The sequence below is a fragment of the Lissotriton helveticus genome, chromosome 1_2 (assembly GCF_964261635.1).
Source record: "Lissotriton helveticus chromosome 1_2, aLisHel1.1, whole genome shotgun sequence".
Lineage (NCBI taxonomy): Eukaryota > Metazoa > Chordata > Amphibia > Caudata > Salamandridae > Lissotriton > Lissotriton helveticus.
The window spans coordinates 353,284,485-353,306,067 of record NC_136058.1 but is presented as its reverse complement, the minus strand read 5'-3'; the positions used below and the strand labels follow the sequence as shown (position 1 = coordinate 353,306,067).

Genomic DNA, 21,583 nt, shown 5'->3' with positions numbered 1-21,583 from the left:
ATATTGTAAATGTAGTTTTACAGTCAATGAAACTGCCTACAGTATATTTGTGGTAGTGGATGCCTTAATGTTTGGCTTGGTGTGCCAGTGTCTGTATTGCTGTAAGCCTGGGTGTGTCAGTGTATGCATCAGTGAATGCCTGGGTCTTTCAGTGTATGTGTCAGTGTGTCCCTCAGTGTTTTATTTCAGTGTGTGCCTGCATTGTCATATGCCTGGCTGTGCCAGTGTATGCATCAGTGAATGTCTGGGTGCATCAGTGTCTGCATTGCTGTATGCCTGGGTGTGTCAGTCTAAGCATCAGTTTATGCCTGAGTGTGTCAGTGTGTGCATTAGTGTCTGCCATGGTGTGTCAGTGTATGCATCGGTGTATGCCAGGGTCTTTCAGTGTATGCGTTAGTGTGTCCCTAAATGTTTTATTGGATGCATTAGTGTCTGCCTTGGTGTAACATTGGTATATGTCTGGGTCTTTCATTGTAAGCATCAATGTGTCACTAAGTATTTTATTGGATGCATTAGTGTTTGAATGGGTGTGCCAGTGTCTGGCTTTCTGTATGCCGGGGTGTGTCAGTCTATGCATCAGTGTATGACTGGGTGTTTCAGTCTGTGTATCAGAGTGTGCCTAGTTGTGTTAATGTCTGCATTGTCAAATGCCTGGTTGTGTCAGTGCCTGCATCAGTGAATGCCTGGGTGTGTCAGTGTCTGCATTGTTGTATGCCTGGCTGTCTCAGTGTATGCCTGGGCGTTTGAATGTATGTATCAGTATATGCCTGGATGTACTATTGGATGCATTCATTTTTGGCTGGGTGTGTCATGTCTTTTTTTGTGTATGCCTGGTGTGTCAGTGTCTGCACTGGTGTATGCCTGGGTCTGTTAGTGGCATTACATGTGTCAGTGTGTACATGAGTGTCTTATTGGATGCATTAATGTTTGGCTGGGTATGTTAGTGTCTGTATTAGCATGTACTTGAATGTGACACTGGTTGTATCTGTATGGGTGTTTGAGAGGCTGTATCAGTGTTTGCTTCAATATCTCAAAGAAGTTGTATCAATAAGTGACTGTATTAGAGTGTGGCTGAGTGTATCAGTAGTTGCTTCAGCCTGTGGCTCAGTTATATCAGCGGCTGCATCGATGTGTCCCTGGGTGCGTCAGAGGTTTTATTGGTCTGTGCATGGATGTGTCACACTGAGTCTGGTTTTAACAGTGTATGACTGGGTATGTAGGTAGCTGTTTTGGTATATGTGTCTGGGTCTGTAAGTAGGTGTATCAATGTATAACTGGATGTATGAGATGCTATATAAGTGTCTGGCTTGGTGTGTGAGTGACTGTATGAGTGGATGTGTGAATGAATGTAGGGTATTTGAGTTTATCTAAGTTTCCGTTTGCATGTGTAAATGGGTGTGTGACTGATTTTGAGTGAGCATATGAGTGTATGTGTGGGTGTGTAAATGACTCTATAAGTGTGTGAGCTCATACATAAGTACCTGTATGGGTGTGTTTGTGACCCATAAGTAAAATTACTAATATACATTTTTATAACTTTACAAATGCACTTTATCAACACGTTACAAAATAATTTAAACAAGACAATTACCAAATACACATAACATAATTTATTTTACCATTTAGAATTACAGTTCTCTGCACAACCACTTCAGATATATGCAGGTATATCTTTACACCAGCAAGCACAAAACAAAGTGTTGTCTAGAAGCATTTTATAATACCTTCAGGGGAAAAGAAGGTTACAGATAAATTAGTACAGTGTACTATTTGCATAATACAGTTAATTGGGACACTGCCAAGAAGTATTCACATGGGACAAGTTCCATGTGGAAGCACTTAAAAACAATTTATAAAAAGGTGTACAACAAGATGATGTGGGAGAAACTAGGTAATCCAGGTCAATCTTCTTGCAAAGAACCCCAAGGACAACCACCATCGGCTCCAGTCATTATAATACCACCTACCTTGAAATCTTTAAATAAGATGCTTACTCTCTGTGCAAAAAGACACATGCTTGTTACAGTACAAATGTCTTCTGTTGATGCATTGCCTTTTTATTGTGTTCTCGGGCTCTATACTCATACACCAAAAGTGATATACTGTTGAAATAATCATCAATGAACATTGAGAAAAAAATAAACATTGTACAAAAACTCACCACTGCATACTATGTGTTTGTAACTGATTACGGAGTGGAGAAATTGAGAAACACAGACTTGGTTTCTAATTCTGAGCTGTGCAAAATATCCATGGGATGACTTACATGACTTTTTTGAGAAAAAAAAATGTAACTATAAACTCAGCAAAATCAAGACACCAGGAGTAATTTTCTCTTTGAATCTGGCAAATGTTTGGAAGCATTTTAAGCACATATTTCAAACTATGCCGTCCTTAATCTGCAACAAATAAATAGCCACCTCTTGGAGAAATAACTGAATTATTTTTGTGAACACAGTACCAAGCAAGAAATACTCCTCATATTCATATGCTGTTCAGTGTAAAGATGCACATACATTTGGAACAAACACAGATGGGTCTGTACTTTCTTTAATAGAACAGTATATTACATGTGTCATTCCAAAAGACACCCTGGAAAAAAAAGATAAAGCAACACGTATTGTGTTCCCATTCACATAGATGTAAAAAGTACTGTCAGTAGAAATATTTAATTATTTTCTTAGCTATCCATTGAACCTTCATGTTTTTCACAGTCAGAAGCCAGTTCCTTCGTCCTAATTCTCTTGGAAAAAAATGAAAAGTATAAATCTGTCAGAAAAAGTTCGTAAAAAAACAACAGTACTTATTAGAAACATTTCAAAATGCCCCATAACATTCTCCCAGAACGGGTGACACAATTTCTGACTGTTCGTGTATTTCAACCTGCACTCCTCTGGAGAGCATTCATATTTACTGACAAGGGCCTCCTTCATGGTACAATACCTCATCCTCTTCCCCTTCTCTACGGCAAGTAGGAAGTCCCTTCCACGACCAGGAAATGACTCCAAAGGCCAGCTCCCCAATCCTCCTCAGAGATCCACGGTATTTCTAGAGCGACTTCATTTATCTGAAACAACCTGTCTATATTACCCCCCTCCTTACAGTCAGACACCAAGTTTCTTCTGCACTGGTCACAGTATTTTTGCTCCCTTCATGTTTGGCAGACTCTAACAACTATTTGGCCTTCAAGTCCACCTCCTTGACAGTCACTTCTTAAACCAACAAGACCCTTTTCTCCTCCTAGGCTCTCTCAGCCTAAGTTTTTCTCTTCTCTGCAGCGAGCTGGGCGAGCTGCAACCTCAGCTCCCTCACAGCCTGTCTGTCCTTGAGCTCCTCAGGGGACTGGGTTTGGGAGGAGACACTACTTCCTGTATTAATCCAATAAAGAACGCTCTCACTGTGAGGGATCCCCTCTCTCCTCAGGTACTTTTTTCTACTCATTTCCTTCCTTTTCTGACCCACTATGCGTAGGAGCCCTGATTCTAAGACCAACTACAATCAGGATATTCCCTTCTCAAGAGTGCTATTCTATGCTGTGGGATTTGTAAAGCGCATGGCGACCCGCAGGCATGTTAAGAGCAAGAGTATGCACAGCAAAACAGAGATTGGACAAGGTCAAGCATATGAACACTCAAGGCTGAAAGAGCTAGGTTTTAATGGTTTTGCAAAAGTGCAGCTCGGAACCTTGACACCTTATGGTTTAGGGTTGAGAATTCCAGAGCTTTGGAAAATTGAAGCTAAAGAAGCATCCTCCTTTAGCGTGCTGAAGTTGTCCTCTTAAAACATTTTTTTGGGTGCACATTGCATTAAGTGGATATCCTCAAAGGCTGTAAGGGCAAACTTGTATACAAACTTGGACGTATAGGTGAGTAAATTGGTGTGTGAATGGTTTTATGGGTGTGTGACTGAGTGTGGAAGTGAATGTCTAGCTACATGAGTGATGGGCACAAATATGGGTTTATAGGAGTGCAACTGAGTCTGTAAATGTCTGGTTGTGTGAGTGTGTGCAAATACGAACTATAAGCACGCATCTAACTTGAAACACATGAATTTTTACTGGTAAAATAAAAAATGCATTTATTCAGTATATGCACAGTCTACTCCATTGACCTCCTCTGCCTACCTGCATGATTTTCAAAGTCTGCTGCATCCCCTTCAACACCCTAAAGTGAAGCACCCCTTCATACTCACCCAGAACACAAAGTCCAAAATCTCTGCCAGGAAATAAAAAGAATTTACAAAAAGTGTGTGCACAATTTGGATACTAGAGGCCTAACGTGGACCATGTTTGTAATGGTAAAACCCTTCATTGTCAGATAGAACTGCTAAATATGGGTATAATTCACCAGCTGTAAATTCTGCTGAGACTCAGCTCTCCCACTCTGCTGCACAGCTCAGCTTCCTCTGAGTGCTTTCTCCTGCTTTTCCCACGTTTTTCACAGCTTTTTCCTTACTTTCCTGCATCTTTCTCAGAGCCTTCTCCTGCTTTTGCCTCATTTTTTACTGCTTTCTTTTTTTTCTACATCTTTTTTCTGAGTGATTTCTCCTGCTATTGCTTGTTTTTCACTTCTTTCTCCTTCCTTTACCCCCATTTTTCTGAAACCCTTCTCCTAGTTTTGCTTTGATTTTTACAGCTTTCTCCTTCCTCTCCCCTGTTTTTTGATTCCTTTCTCATGCTTTTGCCTTGTTTTCACTGCTTTTTCCCTCCTCTCCCACATTTGTTTTATGCTTTTTCCTGGTGATTTCCCTTGTTTTCCACTGCTTCTACTGGTGTTGTCCCTCATTTGCTGCTCCCACATGCGGCCCATTTTCCTGCTTCCCATCTAGCCCCGCCTACTGCCTCCTAGCCCCCTCCTTCCTGCCAGGACCTACCTAATAAAGTCTGCAGCGTGACCCCAGACCCAGGTCTCTTATGCTGCTGCAACGCTCTTCTTTATCTCCATTGTCCCCTCATTTTCCACTGCTTTTTGTTTTTACACTCATTTGTCACTACCGCCTGCTGCCCATTTTTCCACATTCCGCATAGCCCCACCCACCGCCTCCCAGCGTCCCTTCCTCCTCTCAGGACCTACTTAACGGAGGGCGCAGATTTGTTGTAGCAAGCCTCAGCCAGGCCTACTCATGCAAGGGATTCGCTCTTCTCTGCATAAAGTCCTTTAGACCAATAGTAAGAAGTTGGCACAGAAACTGGAATAGTAAAGACAGAGTTTATTAATCCTCAAGAGGTGGAACTACATTCACACAGCACCCTTCGATAAAGTATGAGGTAGCACACTGATTAGAAGGAACGTGGTCCTTTTATACCCATTCAGGGGCTCAAATAAAGGCGGTACAAGGCACAGAGTGTTGGTTATATTACATATAAGGTCATTCAGAGAGTGTGCTAGCAACAAGTAGGAAGGGCTATCTGTTAGCCTATTCTGGTGGACACATTTTGACAGTTACAAATTAGCAGCAGTTGCAGACTGAACAGAGCATGTTCAAAGTAGAGAAGGATAAAGATATCTTGTCTCTAGGCACATTTTAAGAGCAGTTGACAGGAAGGTAGGACCAAAAACATGGCAGCCAAAATGGCCGACAGAAATACAAAATGGATTCCGTAAACGGACAAGATCATATCTAAACATGAGATGTCTTCTGCTAATGCTTAGTCTAATTATTGCTAAATTACCACAGTGTGACCCCAATAAGCAGGTCCCAGGCCCATCTCTCTCGTTCTGCTGTACCTCCCCGCTTCCTCCATGTTTTCCTGAGTGGTTTTTCCTGCGTTATCCTCATTCGTTTTTTACTACTTTCCCCTTCCTCTCCCTCGTTTTCTGAGTACTTTCTCCTGCTTTTGCTTTTTGTTTTCACTGCTTTTTCGGTCCTTTCCTCCCATTTTTCAGAATGCTTTCTCTTGCTTTTGACTAGTTTTTACTGTTTTCTCCTTGCTCTCCCCATTTTTCCAAGTGCTATCTTCTGCTTTATCTCTTTTTCACTATTTTCTCAGCTAGCAAGTCCAGCGCTTTGAGACCCTCACCGGTGTTTTACATTGCTTTATAAATCTGTTTGGTTGATTGACTGATTTACTACAAAGGTAGAAGGTTGATTCTTCATTGTATTAAGCACTTTCGTACAACTATTTAAAGATTTTATTCCAGGCTTCTCTCCCTTTTCCTATTGCAATGACATCCCCACTCAGATATGACAAACTATTTTTTTACTAAATTAATGAAATAATTAAGCACACAACTCTTCAATCAATGTATTTTCCTTCTGTAATTATCTGTTTAAATAGTGATGGCAATCAAACAGACCCAACAGACATATACATTCCTCTGGTATCACACTATTTTGCTCTATGCTCCACTGCCCAATGGCTCGCTGTGTTTCCTTACTGTGCAAGTGGTCCTTCATGCATACATACAAGCCAAATAGATATATTGAGATGACTAAACCATGCTTGAAATATTGAAAATTAATAGAATGTGATAAGAACTCATAAATGGAGGGCAAGTTGAATAACATGGTGAAAGAGTTTCTGGCAAGAAAAGAAGTACCAAAAATCCCAGCCTTTTACACCTCATACTTTTAATGACAGGCCCATGGAACATATTCACACTATCTCCTGATGACCCGGGACCCGACCTATTATGTGTCCAGAGCAACTGGGCTAAGTACACTTTCAACACTTGACTCTCAGTGGTAGCATTGGTGGAACAATTCAAAGCTTTATGTGGAGAAGGGGGAGGGTTGATGCAGTTGGTTAACATAGACTCATTACTCAACTATGTTAAACAGCAGTAATAGATGATTGTCCTGTCAAATATTAGCTTTTATAAAAAAAGAAGTATTTATATGGGAACACAAAGTAAAACACGGCATACTCGAATAATGCACACAGTTCTTCTGAGGTCAGTACTCTAGCATGAGATAGGCAGGACCCTGAGTCCCACTTCCTTCTCTCGTTTGGTAGTGGCCATTCACAATACTTGAAGGTGACATTCAGGTTAGGCCCCTGTAAGGCGACCCACTACTACTCTTTCAAAGTCAAAAGTGTTCCTGCGCCCTCAGTACTTTGAGGCAGAACAAGTTCTCCTGGGCCCTTCGGCACTGTGATCAGTCTTGCCCAATCTAGCATGGTTTGCTTTAGCAGAGACCCTGGGAGTATCTCATGCTCAGATGTAGTGGAGGTCTGCAGTCGCTGCGGGTGGTAAAAGCATTATCGGCTTTGCCGAGACAGCAGCTGGTTATCTGTGGTGCTTCCTAAGATGAGGTGTTAAGTTCCTTTAATCACTCTCATAGCTGGGGTGACTATTGTTTGGGTTTGGGTGCTTCAGTCGGGACTCAGGCATCTGCAGGTCACCATGGTGGCCTTCCCTTTTGGCATCAGCACACCTTTACTCTTCAATGTGCTCCTGTTGTGGCATATGGGGTCTACAACTTACTCTGCACACAGGCTATGATCTTATAGACATGACAGTAATGCAGTTTTCATGGCTGGCCCCTCTGTTTGGATGTGTGTGGTGTTTACACCACACACATTCTACAGCCCAATTGGCACAGTAGTTATACTCTCTTCCCAGAGGCCCTCTCTGGCATGTAGGGTTGCTGACTTTAACCTGCCCATGGGTGACAACCCGATTTGTGCAGCAACAACTGACCTAAATTTCCTCATACCTTGCTATGACCTATGACCCCATTGGCACCTCCCTACTTTAATCTCACTCCTCTTCCTCACAGGAACTCTGGTACCAGTCTCCAGGGCAGGTGGTTTGGATTTCCCTGGGTAATGCACCCTCACTCAGCTGGGAGACTGGAAAACCTCAACCACCAGTTTTGGTCAAAAGTAGAAGCCTTGAAGAGACTCTCCTCCTTGCACAGCCCGACTTACTGTTTGACCCCTGCCAATTCCTAGGTATCTGAAGTTTCCCTTCCTATGATCCATTTCCAAACACAAAATGAGATTAAGGGGCATATTTACAAAGAAAAGGATGCAGCAGGGCATTGCAAGCATTTCAGAAACAAAGGGATGCTCTGTATTTACACAAATATGGCGCACCCGTGTGTTTTCCCTTGCATTGAAAAAACTGCCTAGCCCCGGTGCAGGCACCCTTGCACCATGGTCGTTAATGTGCAGGAAGAGACACCTCCCTGCACCTAAACAATCTTTAGTGGTGATTCGCTCTTTACTCAGCGCACATAGAAAAGCATCAAGCAAGGAGAAATAAAGTATTTCTCTTTGTCGCTCCAAACTTTGGGTGTTGCGTGGGAATGCCCACCGCAACACCCATTGTACATCCCTGTGACGCAGACAACTTCGTCAAAGGGTACCATATTTACAATAAGGTGTTAAGTCATGCAAAGTGGCTTAGAGCCACCTCGAAAATATAGAGAAGGGCATTGTGCCACCGCAGAGTCGTAAAGAGTGACACTCCGGTTGCACAATGCCCTTGTAAATATGCCCCTGAATTACGGGTCTTCTTCCTTTTGAAGGAAGAACACAACACAGGCTATGGGAGTAACTAGAGTTTCTCACCTCGATATCAGCAACAGTCTCAATCTCCTTCCTAGGATGTGCCCAGGCCCCTTGCCAGTGACCTTTCTCAGAATCAAGTTGTACCCTTTGAAGTGTTCTTAGGAGTCTGGCTGGCTTGTAGTGTAGTTCCTATATTCCCAATAGGCCCTGCGCATTGGAATAATATGTCCTATAGATTTGACGTTGGACTGAGGTTGACTAGGTCTCTATCGAATATACTTGACTTAATAGTGAATGCCAGCTAGCTCAGAGGTCACTAGAAACTTTCTTGAATACACAAGAAGGGATTAGTGTCTGACAACCGCATAAACATGACAACTTGGTTTCCCTAGGACTGGAACAAATATCTTCAGAGTCGTGGAAACAATAGATAACTATTTTACTCAGTCGATCGTGCATGCTTCGTTTCTACAGAGTTGCAGAGATAATAGAGAGACGGGCATTTCAATAAAAGGTTTATTGAACAGTCTACTTAATTAAGAAAGAGAGGTGAATTGCTACAATCATTAGACAGAATGCAAAGTATAATGCGTACAGTGTAAACAGTAATATGAAATAGTACTATAATAGCATTGCATGGTTTCTAAGCCATATACAAATACATACATAAATAACATAGACTAAAATACTCAACTGGTGCTTCTAAAATACGCCTACCCCAATGTACCTAACCTAGGTCTACTACGAGGGAAGAAGTACGTATGGACTTTAGCATATGTTTAGTTTTGCCAAGAATTGCCAAAGGTTTCTCTAGGTTCTAATCAGCTCCATACCTTAGAATGAAGGAGGTTTTGTATCTCTGTCTTGGACTCGATTTCCCAACACCCCGCAAGGGGAGTAGGAAACACCGGAGCAGAGGAGGACAGCTTCTTGTCAGTGCGTCAGCTGGAGAGTCGGCTTCCTTCGGCCCTTGCTGAAGCGAGCTGTGTTGGGCAAGTAGGTAGTCGAACTGCACCGAACAACACATGCTTTGCCATAGCAAGTGAAGGTATATTTATACCTTGAAGGTGTTTAGGAATGCCAGCTTTGACGTAAAGTCGGGCATATGAACGTCATGGATGAACCCCTAAGGAATACATGTTCATGCATAATAAATGAGTTCCTAGAGAAATCAAAATTCAGGCTGGGGGAAGTCCCTTCTGCTTAAGAGTCTGGTTTTCCAAGAAATCGTTGTGATGTTTGGTGAACGGATGGAAGTAGCCATGCCTGTGTTTGGGTAGCATGGGCTATGCCTAAATAAGGGCTTGATTTCTATGCCTATATAAGGGCATCATGAATTATACTTATATAAGGGCATGAATCGGTAAAATTCAATCGGAACGCCATGCAACAGGCTCTCCCTTCCTCCAGTGTGTGTCCCTCCCAGCTTTCATGAATTCAGCAATCAGCAAATCTGTCTGGAAGAAATCCTTTATTCCCCCAGGCTCTGCAACTCAGCCCTGGCCCTCCCAGAATGGAACACAGATCTTCCATGTATTGTGCCACTCAAAGCAACACATAAACCCAGTACATGCAACCATATGCGTGCCATACAACTATATTAACTTGATATAGGCCAAGGGTGAAATAAGCACACAGTAGCACAACTTTCCTCAAATGGGCCTGTGGCCTCACTCCACTGACACAGGTGTAAAAGCCTATTCACTTCTAGTAATCACTACATGGCATGCTGGCACCACCATGCTTGCTTGCTTAACTCCTGGTAAAGGCAGTAGCCTTTCACCATCATGAGAGTAGGGCTATAGCTGTCCATGATATGTTTTTTAAATCAAACAGGGGAGACAGAAGCTGAGATCCATTTGGTTTCCTGAGGATAGTAAAATTATCATAGGAGAATGGATCACTTGTCCGGTGTTATTACCAGGGTCTGGGGTGTTGGCCGTCTTAAAAAACCCTCAATCACCTATGTGGTACTGTGGCGGTATATCTTGATTATCTGCTTATGTACCTATGTGAAAGCATCCTCATTGGGTCCTTTCAAGTGCTTTCCTCCACCTGGAGGGAGACCTACTGGTGATTACAGTAGTAATCGGAAATGGTGAATGTGTGAATCAAGTGAGTTTTAAAATTCCCTCCATCTCTCAGTGATATATTTTATTCTAATTGAGATGGGGCAAGGGTTAAAAAATAGTGTGGTGCGTATTTAGAAGGGCTACTATTCTATAGCACCTACTTTAAAAATGTGGGTGGTCAGTGGTTGACATGTTTCAGCCGCTGCGGTGCCCAATGGCTCGGTGGGCTTTCTTCAGGACCAGTGTCGTGCATGTGTCCAAATTGATGGTGTGCGTGGATAAGCTATTGCACTTACCCTTCTCCTCAGATTTTATGTGTCTAAAGAACCTATAACTTGGGGGAGATAAAGGAAGGAAAAGAAAAAGGAAAAAAGACCAAATGACAGGATATCACATATCACATTAATTAACCCTGAAAAATGATCTGTTATGACAAATTCTGTCTTATAAAGATGCTGTAGTATTAGCTGACTTATAATGGAGTCTATACTTAGAAAGAGTTGGAAAACACACTTTAAACGTTGTACTAGTTTGAAAATATCATATCTATCACGGGGCTATGCCTGTTACGCACTGGTGAGAGACTAGCTTGTGTATATCCTCACGCTGTAGATGGAGACTAAAAGGGGGGACGGTAGTCCAAATGAGCTATATAAGATGGGTAGCAGTTAGTAGTATCTGACTTGGTGAGTCCTAGATACCGAGGGGAGTGCGGATTGACCAGCTACTCCCAATTTAGTTAAGGTTAATGTTGCAATATGCATGGTATTGAAAGGACTGGAAAGTAACTGATGTGGGTGCCCAGGAGATATCTACCTAGAGGGAGTGCAGACCAGCTACTCCCTGTGTGGATTTTAAGGTTTTATGCGCAGTGTTGCAATGACTGGGAAGGAGCTTTTGTGTGTACCCAGGGGAAACAATATGGGGGCATATTATCAAGCCCAATTTCGCTGCATTAGCAGCCGCGCTCGGCCAAAAAGCAGCGATTTAAATATCGCTCTATTATCAAGGACACGCTAACGCGTGCTTCCTTGAGTTAGCAGCTGTCTCTTCTCCACTTTGCATGTCAGCCATTATTATTGCGAATGACATGCAAAGTGGGCGTTCCTCACAGAACAACATGGATAAGCTTTGCTAAAACTGCATAGCAATATTTACAAGGATGCCCCAGACCAGCAAATCGATGATAGTCACGCTAAGGCCATTTTATTGCAGGATTTTTACTCCTGCTATTTATCCAACTTAGCCATCTGTAAAATGGGAGGTGGATCTCAGGGCTAAGTCCACACCTGCCTATTATCAAGGTTTACATTATTGCAAGTCATTTTTTGCTGCTTTTTTCACGCTAATGCCTGTTATCACCCTCTATAGCTGGATTTCACATCGCCTGGGTGAAAAGCATTAATAATACATAGCTAACCCGGCTCTGAAATCCAGTAATAGACGGCGATAATGAAAATCGCGCTATGTGTGATTTGCGATAATTCTCACATGTGCTTGATAATATGCCTCTTGGAATGTTAGGCATGCTTGTTAGATGGTGCTCTTCGTTATTCGTGTGTCTGGCAATACTGACTAATGTACTGGCAAATACAAAGAAGGACTGCGACTGCAAGGTTAAACAGAGAAAATTCATTCATGAGGGAACTAAAGAAAAGTCAAGCGTGCTTACTAGGCAATGAGTGTGAATGTTAAACCTTTTCCCAAAGCTACCAAAATGTCGGCTCACATGGGGGCATATTTACAAGGGCTTTATCTCCGCTTTTTTGGCTTATAAAGCCAAAAAAGCAGAGAGAAAACCAGCGCCCTACCTACAACACCTACTTTGCATCTCCAATGAGATGTAAAGTGGGCATTACTGGGCCTACCCCAGATGGACAACCTTGAAAATATTGCTGATGTATACATTGCAATATTTACAAGGCAGCCCAAATGATTTTAGCACACGTTAGATTTTGGCGAAAACAGTTGTTTTCGCCAAAATCTAATGTCTGTAAAAATCCTGACTTAGCCATCCCTAACATAGGGGGTGGACTATGCTGATATGACCCTGTGGGTCGTATCAGCAAGGTCATCGCCATTTAACAGGGAACATCGCTGGAAAACCATGTTCCCTGCAAAGGGGCAATAACCTTACTATCTCTGGAATTTGTATCGCCCTGGAGACACGCGTTGTTAATAACGCGTTGCCTGGGCGATAAATTCCAGAGATAGCCTGCAATAATATTATTATCGCTAAGCACAGCCAGCGATATTTATCGCTGACCGTTGATAATATGCACCGTAATGTGCAGTGAAAGGAACACCGCTGATGCTGATTAGTGATAATAGGCCGCCTAAAAAAAATGAGCTCTTGTTTTAAAAATACCTTTCAGTTCCACTTTTGCGCTTCCTCGTGGGTCATGCAGAGGCCTATTCACTTACTGTAGAATGAGGAAAGAAGAGTTGTTCGAATGAATAGCCTTCCTGAGCGTTCATGTTAATGATGCTCTTGACTATGGAAAATACCTAATGGGGAGGAAAGGTCACGACTTATGCTTATGCTGTCTGCTATGTTCCGGTGGTGAGCGCTAGCCATGAAGTAGAATTTGTAGATGTTTCTTGGTTATAGGCATAGTAGAGAGACTCTGCGCTTTTTGTTTTGAATTAAATATCCCTCTAAAAAGTGTTCATCTGTGTGGTAATAAGTTCACAAGTTCTCATTCACCTGTTTCCTTCGCATATTCAGTAGATCTTAATAAACTGATGGCTGGCCCCCTCCAGGGCTATTTGGTATTAGTATAGTCAGTCACCCCTTCATGGTGTGCCAAGGTATATTGTCATTGAGCCCTATTTCATAGATACATCCATCTCTGTTCTTTCTCATACATATCCGTTCTGCATCATAGTTCTTTGTGGGCAGAGTCTAGAGGACCACCCAGTTGAGTTCTTCAACAGTGTGTTTGGTATTAATGAAGTGGTTGGTCATTTTTGTTCTTGTTCTTTTATACTTAATGTTACTCTTGTGTTCTCCAATTCTCTGTTTTATCTTCCAACAGGTCATTCCTATGTATTTAAGGTTGCACAGACATGTGATCATGTAGATCATGTGGAAAGTGTTGCAGTTTCTGTGGAATCGCAAGGTCCACTTGAGATCCGGACTCAACTGTAGGGATTTGGTTGCCTTGGTCAATTTACACACAGAGCATGACCCACAGGGGTAGTGGCCCTTTATTAGTTCGAGGTTCCAAGCGGCTGCGATTGATTCCTTTTTGGTTTTTTTCGGTGGGGGTGTCGTGTGTACTAATATATCTCTGATGTTTTTAGAACTTTTGCTGGCGAATCTGGGTTTTGGACAATTTAAGGATCCGAACGTGAGGATACACCAATTTTTGTTCACAATTTTCTTCACTGTGTTGGATGCTGTGTTGTAGGTAATCACACAGGTGATGATGGTTGTAGTTTCAGATTTCGTTGTGGTCTCCAAGAGGATGTCCCTGTGCTGATTCCTCGCCATCTTCTTGGATTTTTGTATCAGTCTGTTCGGGTAATCTCTCGCTTGTAGTTTACAACTCAGATCCTTGGGTTGTGTTTAGTAATGTTCTATTTGCTGCAGTTTCCCCTGATGCGTAAAAACTGGCTATATGGGAGATTTTCCCTCAGTGGGCATGGATGAGAGCTTCTGTATGAAACCAAGCTGTTTTTTTCAGTGGGTTTGTAGTATGTTTTCATGTTGATGGTATCATTGTCTATGTAAATCGATATGCCGAGGAAATCCAATTTTTGGTTGTCTGCTGTGTATGTAAATTTTAGAAATTCATCCCTGGTGTTGATCCATCTTTTGAAATCCAGAAGACTGTCAGGTGTATAACTCCAGATCATTATCACATCGTTGATGTAACTCTTCCAGAAGAGTATGTTGACTCTACATGGGTTGATGTCATTGAGGGTGTAGATGTTCTCAAAGTTGCTCACATACAGCCCTGCTACACTTGAAGCGAATGTGCTGCCCATCGAAGTTCCATGGGACTGTAGGAACAGGATACCACTGTATAAAAAAAGGTCTCTGCTAAAGCTAGATGGCAATGATCTAATACAAAGTGCCTGAGTGTTTTGTGTTCCCTCTGTTGTGTGTACAAGATATCTTCAATCGTCTGGAGAGTCTTTTGTTGTGGTAGGCAAGTGTAAAGACTCTCCATGCCCAGTCCAACTAGGCACATTGATCCTGCCTGGAATGTTAAGTCTTTTAGTTGAGTTAGAAGGTCTCGAGTGTCTGTAAGATATGTTGTGGTCGCTTGCACTAAAAGGTTTGAATAGTGGTCATCGGATTGGGGAAGTGGTTCTAGCACCGAACCGATGCCAGAAACTATCGGGCGTCCTGGTGGTATTATTCCGTTTTTATGCATTTTGAGTAGGCAGTAAAAGTATGGTGTTCTTGTTGATTTTGTTCTCAGAAAGTCTGCTTCATTTCTGTAGACACAAACGTTGATTTTGGCTTCATCCACCATGAGTTCTATTGTCTGTTGTAATCTCATTGTGGGGTTTGTGGTTAAGATTTTGTGGAGGTTTCTGTCAGCAGGAGGTGTGTGTATTGTTTGTCATAGTTTTCTTTTGTAAAGATAACTATGCCTCCTCCTTTCCCCGCTGGTTTAACTATTCGTTCTCTGTGTTTCTGCAGTTCATCTAGTGCTAAGCATTCCCGCTTAGTAACATTCATGAAGGGTTTTTTTGTTGTGTATTTCAGGTTTTCTACCTCCTTGAAGAGGCCTAGTTCGAAGGTTTGTACTTAAATTGGGACCAGGTGGGTAGGTGGGCTGAAAGTAGATTTGTTGCTAAAGTTTGTATCACTTGTGGTGATGTTGTCTTCTCATTCTTTGAAGAACGCTTTGTGTTTAATTTTTCTGCAAAATTCAGACAGTTCACAGTGTAGCTTGAACTGATCTAGCAGGGGTGTTGGTACAAAGCCTAGGCCTCTATTTAAGATTTTCTCTTGATCTTCTGTCAGTTTCCAATCTGAGGTTTAGTATCAGTGAGTTGCTGTGCTGGGTCTTGGCCTCTCTATGGACATGCTACGGGTTAGGACTTGTTGTTCTTCTTCTGTCCAGGATACCCCATTTCTTCTCCCTTTACGATTGCTAGGGCCTCCCCCTAAAAAAGGTGGGCTTTGTGATTGTTGTGGTCTCATTAATGGTCCCATGTATGGGTTCATCCACCCTTGTAAATTTGGTGGAAGTGGTAGATACAGAGGATGTAAATGGTCTTCAAATTGAGATGTTTGCCGTGGGTTGTGCCATCGGCGTTGATTGCGTCTATTTTGTCCTCTGCTCTGTCATTGGTTGGGTATTTCGTCGCCACTCCAGTCGGAGTTCTCTGTAGAATTCCCTCCGGAAGAGTTGTTATCGCTGTGCTGTTTGGAAGCTACATAGTCATCTTTAGTTTAGGGGGGCATTTTTTCTTGAGATAATTTTTTCAAATCTTTTCCCAATTTTTGTATTTTGTTTTGTGTGATATATTCTCTAGTCTCATTCATCTACTTGTTGATTTCTTCCAGTCTCTTTTTTCGACTGAGATGTGTACCATTGTCTTGATTTTGGCTTCACTTACTTGTATTTTTTACAGTCAGGGCTTCTGATAGTCTAGTTGCTGTTTTTATGATCAATACTAGGTAGTCTCTAGTGCACCTTACTGATTCTTGGCTATCTTTTTTTGTTTAGGCTATGGACTTTATTCTAAACCAGTCCTCAGGAAGATCCACTGTGACGTATATTTACCTACGCATACATTCTTTGTCAAAATGCCAGTGATTTTTTGTCAGTCCATGTCCATAGTCTCATCACTCTCACACTAAGAAGAAGAGAACTTAAGGGTTGTTGTAGAACTTTGTGTACACATAGCATGGACCCACATGTTTAATGTATTGTCAATGTGTTGTTGAAATCTGTATTTGTTTACTTATCTGTATGTAGAGCATGCATGTACTTTATGTCACGTGTCTCACTAAAGTCATGTTTTCTATGTTGTATGTTTCTTTTGATGTATTGTTGCAGGGATTCTGCTCCTACACAGAACTGTGCATAGAGACTTAGAACCTTAGTGAATTAGGTTGTACCAAAACTCACCTCAGTATCCAAAATGCCCTACCAGACTAGCAATCAGTGTCTCATTGGTTCTTCCATACCCCCAATGATTAGACAACCCAGAACATGGACTTAGAAAACCTCAGGTAACGTGGAACACATGAACACTCTTTCATTATACTAACATACCAGTCACGAACGAGGAGTGAAATGAAGACACGTGCAAGTTTGAAATATTTATTTCTAATGCAGTGTTCTCAAGCGCAGTATCTTATCTAATACAAGCAAACATATTATAAGCAAAAAGGTTATCAACATACTTACTATTCCATAAAATACAAAGGGAGAAAGCATGTTAAAATGCTAAAGGAAAGAAGGCTAAATGACACCTCAATCTTACCCTCCCTTGCTAGTATATTATATTATATCTACAGAAGGTCTCTTTGGGTATTAGAAGGGCGGCCTCATACCGTTGGACTTAGTAGAAGGGGATCACATCATCTTCTACAACAGCTCTCTACATGTGAATATTCATCAAGTGTGTTTGCATGCTCTGCGCAGTGCATTATTAACCGCGCCAAAACCAGAGTTGGCCACATCTGCATATATGTTATGTCTAGGATGTGCGCTGATCAGACCGAACAACAACCACTGTGTTGAAATAACCTTGAATGCCTCGGCACTCACTGTTCAGACATAGCTTACCAAGCAAAGCTGATACAATAGGAAAACATATTATTCTTGTGTGAAGCAAAATATTCTACTAGGCTCAAAGCATTAATAACAATATGTGCCGTGTGCAGAAGCAGCTCAAAGGAAAAATGGCGTTTAAACTTCGAAGAAGCTTATGCTAACTTAACACAGTGTGAATGCAACGCCTATCTCCGTGACAGTATTTGACTGCCATATAATAGAATCATATGCATTATTATATAAATATAAAAGCAAATAAAATATTATTTCATTGTGTGGTAATTCAGACTCATTCCTATATTACTTATTGAGTAGTAATGGCTATTTAGAGATGATAATGTTGTGTTTTTGATCATGTATATTTGTTTGTTCACTAAGCAATTGCTTTACCCAACAGAACACAAGACCAGTATCAGCGATCCAGCTATTGTTTCAGCCGGGGCACTTAGGGTGGGGGTGCATGTCCATCATCATGCGAGGGACATTTCCATCCCAACAGGGTCCTATTCAGAAATGTAATTTGGGTGTAAACATAAGTTCACAACTGAATGTACCTTTTTATGCCTGCCAGTAATCCACAAATTGATTCCCGGCAGCCATAAATGGACTTATGTCTTGCCTTTTACCACCCTGGAAATGGTCACACATTTACTTTTAGTTTATTTTACAAGAATGGTTATGAATTTTGCCTTGTTTCTTCTTAATGTGTTCTTCTCTTCTCCAGTTCTATATTGCAATTCAAGTACGTGCATTCATGGCTATTGCACTTTGAATGACACATGCCATTGTGACTATGGATTCAAAGGACCATATTGTAATGAAGGTGAGGAAAATTGTGTGAATGGGACAGATTCATAGTAAATGCAATGAAAAGATGCTGTCAAGGCTCTGAACAAACAACTGATCTGTGTTCATCTGTATCACTGATATGGTGCTTGTGCAAAAGATGCCTCCTGCTACAAGCACCTTCTTTATCAACAGTGGGTCATATTATCAAGAACGGGATAACATTACCGCCGTTTCAGTGGGAGAAAACTGCTGCTAAAGCAGCGTTAAGCGGCTTGATAATATGCCCTAGAGAATTCCAATAGAAGCCCAGGTTCTGGTGTGAAGGACATCAAACCTAGGCTTCTATTGGAATTCTCTAGTGCATATTATCAAGCCCTTTATCACCACTTTAGCTACAGTTTCCTGCTGCTAAAACATCGATAATCTTATTGGCGTTCTTGATAATATGGCCCAGTATTTCCCTTAGCTTATACAATGCAGCTATGTGTCTCACTGATTCATTCAGAAAGTCTAATTTCATGTTACAAATTAAAAACTCTATTTCCTGTGCTTTTATGAACATACTCAGCAGATATATCATGTTTATCCTGTTTTTCCCTTGCATCCTCCCCTTTCATCCACCAATTACCAGATTGGACTCCAACATCTCAATCATCTCTTTCTCCAGTTTACCACCATGACAAATCTCATTCCTCTTTTTTTCTTCAGTTTCTTTCCTTTCTCTGTCACACTAGCCACATATCTTAATGCGGGGCTAGCACACGTGGGAGACTGGATCCATGTGCGCACTCCCACTGCAATGGGGAATTGCACACGTGGCTGCGCTTTGCTTTGCTTTTGTACTAATAATTGACCTTGGCGGTTAATGTTCCCTCATTTCTATGGTCCTATTCTGCACGCAACTGAGGAAATGTCATTTGCTTTGACGCGTGATCCCAACACTGAAGCATTGGCAAACAAAATGCGCACCCGATTAGTAGTGTCGCCTCCAGGTCTATGGAGGGGAGAAAGAATACAGGGTGTCAGTCATAGTTTGATGCATCCTCCATGCAGAGACGCTGCTGATGAATTTGGCAAATGCCACTAGTGCGACTAGCGAGTGCTGATGGTCTTTTACATGCACACTTTTATGCACGTCTTATCCAATAGCAAACAGCCTAACATCACCGCACACCGGCCTTCATTCCATCAGGTTGGAGCACATTTCCCACAACATGCCTTTACAACAATATGCAGTGTATGGGTTAAGAGTTCAATAGGTTTTCTACTGAGTGCATAGTTCCCTTATGCAGTTGCCCTGTGGCAACCATGAGTTGGAATGAAGGAGGACATGCCTCATAGCTACTGCCCATACACCCCCCAAATTGGCATCTGACATGTTTGTCAATCACCCCAACCCCATAAGTTGTCCTGTAATCAACATGGTTTTAGATGTTTGAGGTTGCTGTTCATCAGATTTTCCTGCTAGTGCATACATAATATATCCCATGTATCACACAGTAGCCCCGTAACTTCTCCAAGGTATTAAAGGTGTGTTATGTGTTTATCTATGCAGTGACCAAATAGGTGAGATTCCGTAGCAAGTAACTCAGTAGCTGGGCAGTGGGGGATATCCACTTCATCGCTTATCTGCCTCTTGGTCAAATTGTATGCCAGGTCTATGAATGTATAGACCAATTTGTTCTTTTTGCTGCGTAACAATACCTTCAATGAGCACTTAATGAGTTCCACCATAAGCGCTCCATCAATTATTTCTATTGTTGTTGATACCGATTATGTCCTGAACCAGTCAGTTTCCTGGCACAGACATGGAGGGCATTTAGGTGTTATCAATAGGAATATATGATTGATCCACAGGGAAGTTAGGTAAGTGGGGTAGAAGAAGTGAATTTGGGTATTTTTAAGACGGGGATTCGAAGACACCTTTTGAAAATATCCCAAGGAGTAGATGGTTGTCGACGGGTCAACACTGGCCAAAGTAGAGGTCCCATATATGCTAAGGTCAGGGTAGTTGAGTATGTGAGATCTGAAAAGTGTACTATAAACTAGAGTGACTGTCCTTCTGTTATCTCGATGATTAGCTAGCAGGTGTAAAGCATCAGATGGTTGTGGTTTCCCACAATCCTGTCCCCACACCTCTCTGATCATATTTACCCAAGCATTTTACATCAGGAAGTGCCCCCCATCGATGCCAAATTGATCCCCAACATTTTGGAGACTCAGTAACTTGTTATGCATGTGCATGTTGCCTATGGAGGTCAGACCTGTCTACGTTCACAGTCCAATGTTGAGGGCATCAGTAATCCTGTGAAGTATAATGGAGAGTGTTTTGTGGGGTTTGCATACTTAATCCAACCATAGTCAGCTCACCGATGAAGGCATTGCCACTCCTTTTTCCAGCTACCTTTCTAGAATTAGACATTCCCCCACTTCCCGCAATATATTTGTCCCTTCAGAGTTAGGGGAGGTGGACAGCCACCTCATGGGCCACTGCTACTGTGCAGCTACATGGTACAGCTCATAATGTGGAGCACCCAACAGCCCCACATCCAAGAGATTATATAATGTATGCAGACACTGCTTTTCTACCCAAGCCCAATATATGGTCAGAGAAGATGCTATTCAGATCATGGACAAATCCCCTATGCAGTACCACTGGACCAAGGCATGGTGCATGTCCGTCACCACTGAGCCCAAGTGATACCAAGTTACCACCTCAGAGATCTTTGTTGGTGTAATTCATTCACTGCCAAATTAATAAGGGGTTGTATAGCTATTCAGGGCCTATAATCAAGAGTTCCTCTCGGTCAGCCTACAACACTTGTCTAAGTAGGAACAAGCATAATTTCACCCAGTTTAGTTTTAGCCCAGAAACTGCACAAAACATATTTGGCTAAAGCTTAAGAGGCATCCATGTGGGATTGTACATTAGTCGGTTAACAAACTGTGGAGATAGGTTAGTTACAGCTACTATTTTTCTAAACAACAGAATAACAATATGATTTACAATAGTTTTTATTTAAAGCACACATAGGAGTTTATGAATAACTATCATGAAACTAGAAGCCATCATTATCTATAGGTCCAGTCAGTTCTACAATCCACTCAATTATGTCTCAAGAGACCCTCTAACACAAATCCCTGCTCGACCTCGGAATCAACAAAATTTCCTTCGCTAGCTCCAGACTGTCCAGAATGCCACAGCCAGACTGATCTTGGACATCCCCTGTCACAACCACATCACCCAGCACCTCTGCGATCTCCACCAGCTCCCCATCAAAAGAAGTATAACTTTCAGGCTCCTCACACATGCCTACAAGGCCCTCCACAACTTCGGACCAGCATACCTAAACAACCGCCTCTCCTTCCAAGCACCCAAGAGAAACCTCTTATCAGTCAACCTCACTCTGGCCACCTTCCCACAAATCTACAAGATCAGAACAGGTGGAAAGTCCTTCTCCTACCTCGCAGCCAAGACCTGGAAAGACCTCCCCCTCCACATCCAGCAAAGCCCT

The 21,583-nt window shown here is 42.1% G+C and overlaps 1 protein-coding gene across 2 annotated transcripts in view; it reads left to right on the top strand.

Moving 5' to 3' along the window:
- The window catches only part of LOC144804633 (uncharacterized), a 303,027-nt gene that overhangs the window by 180,855 nt on the left and 100,589 nt on the right, over positions 1-21,583 (top strand). For both annotated transcript variants that reach the window (XM_078671922.1, XM_078671921.1), the window contains exon 8: positions 18,004-18,102. In XM_078671922.1, the coding sequence (XP_078528048.1) occupies positions 18,004-18,102 (99 nt within the window). The remainder of the gene's footprint in view (positions 1-18,003; positions 18,103-21,583) is intronic.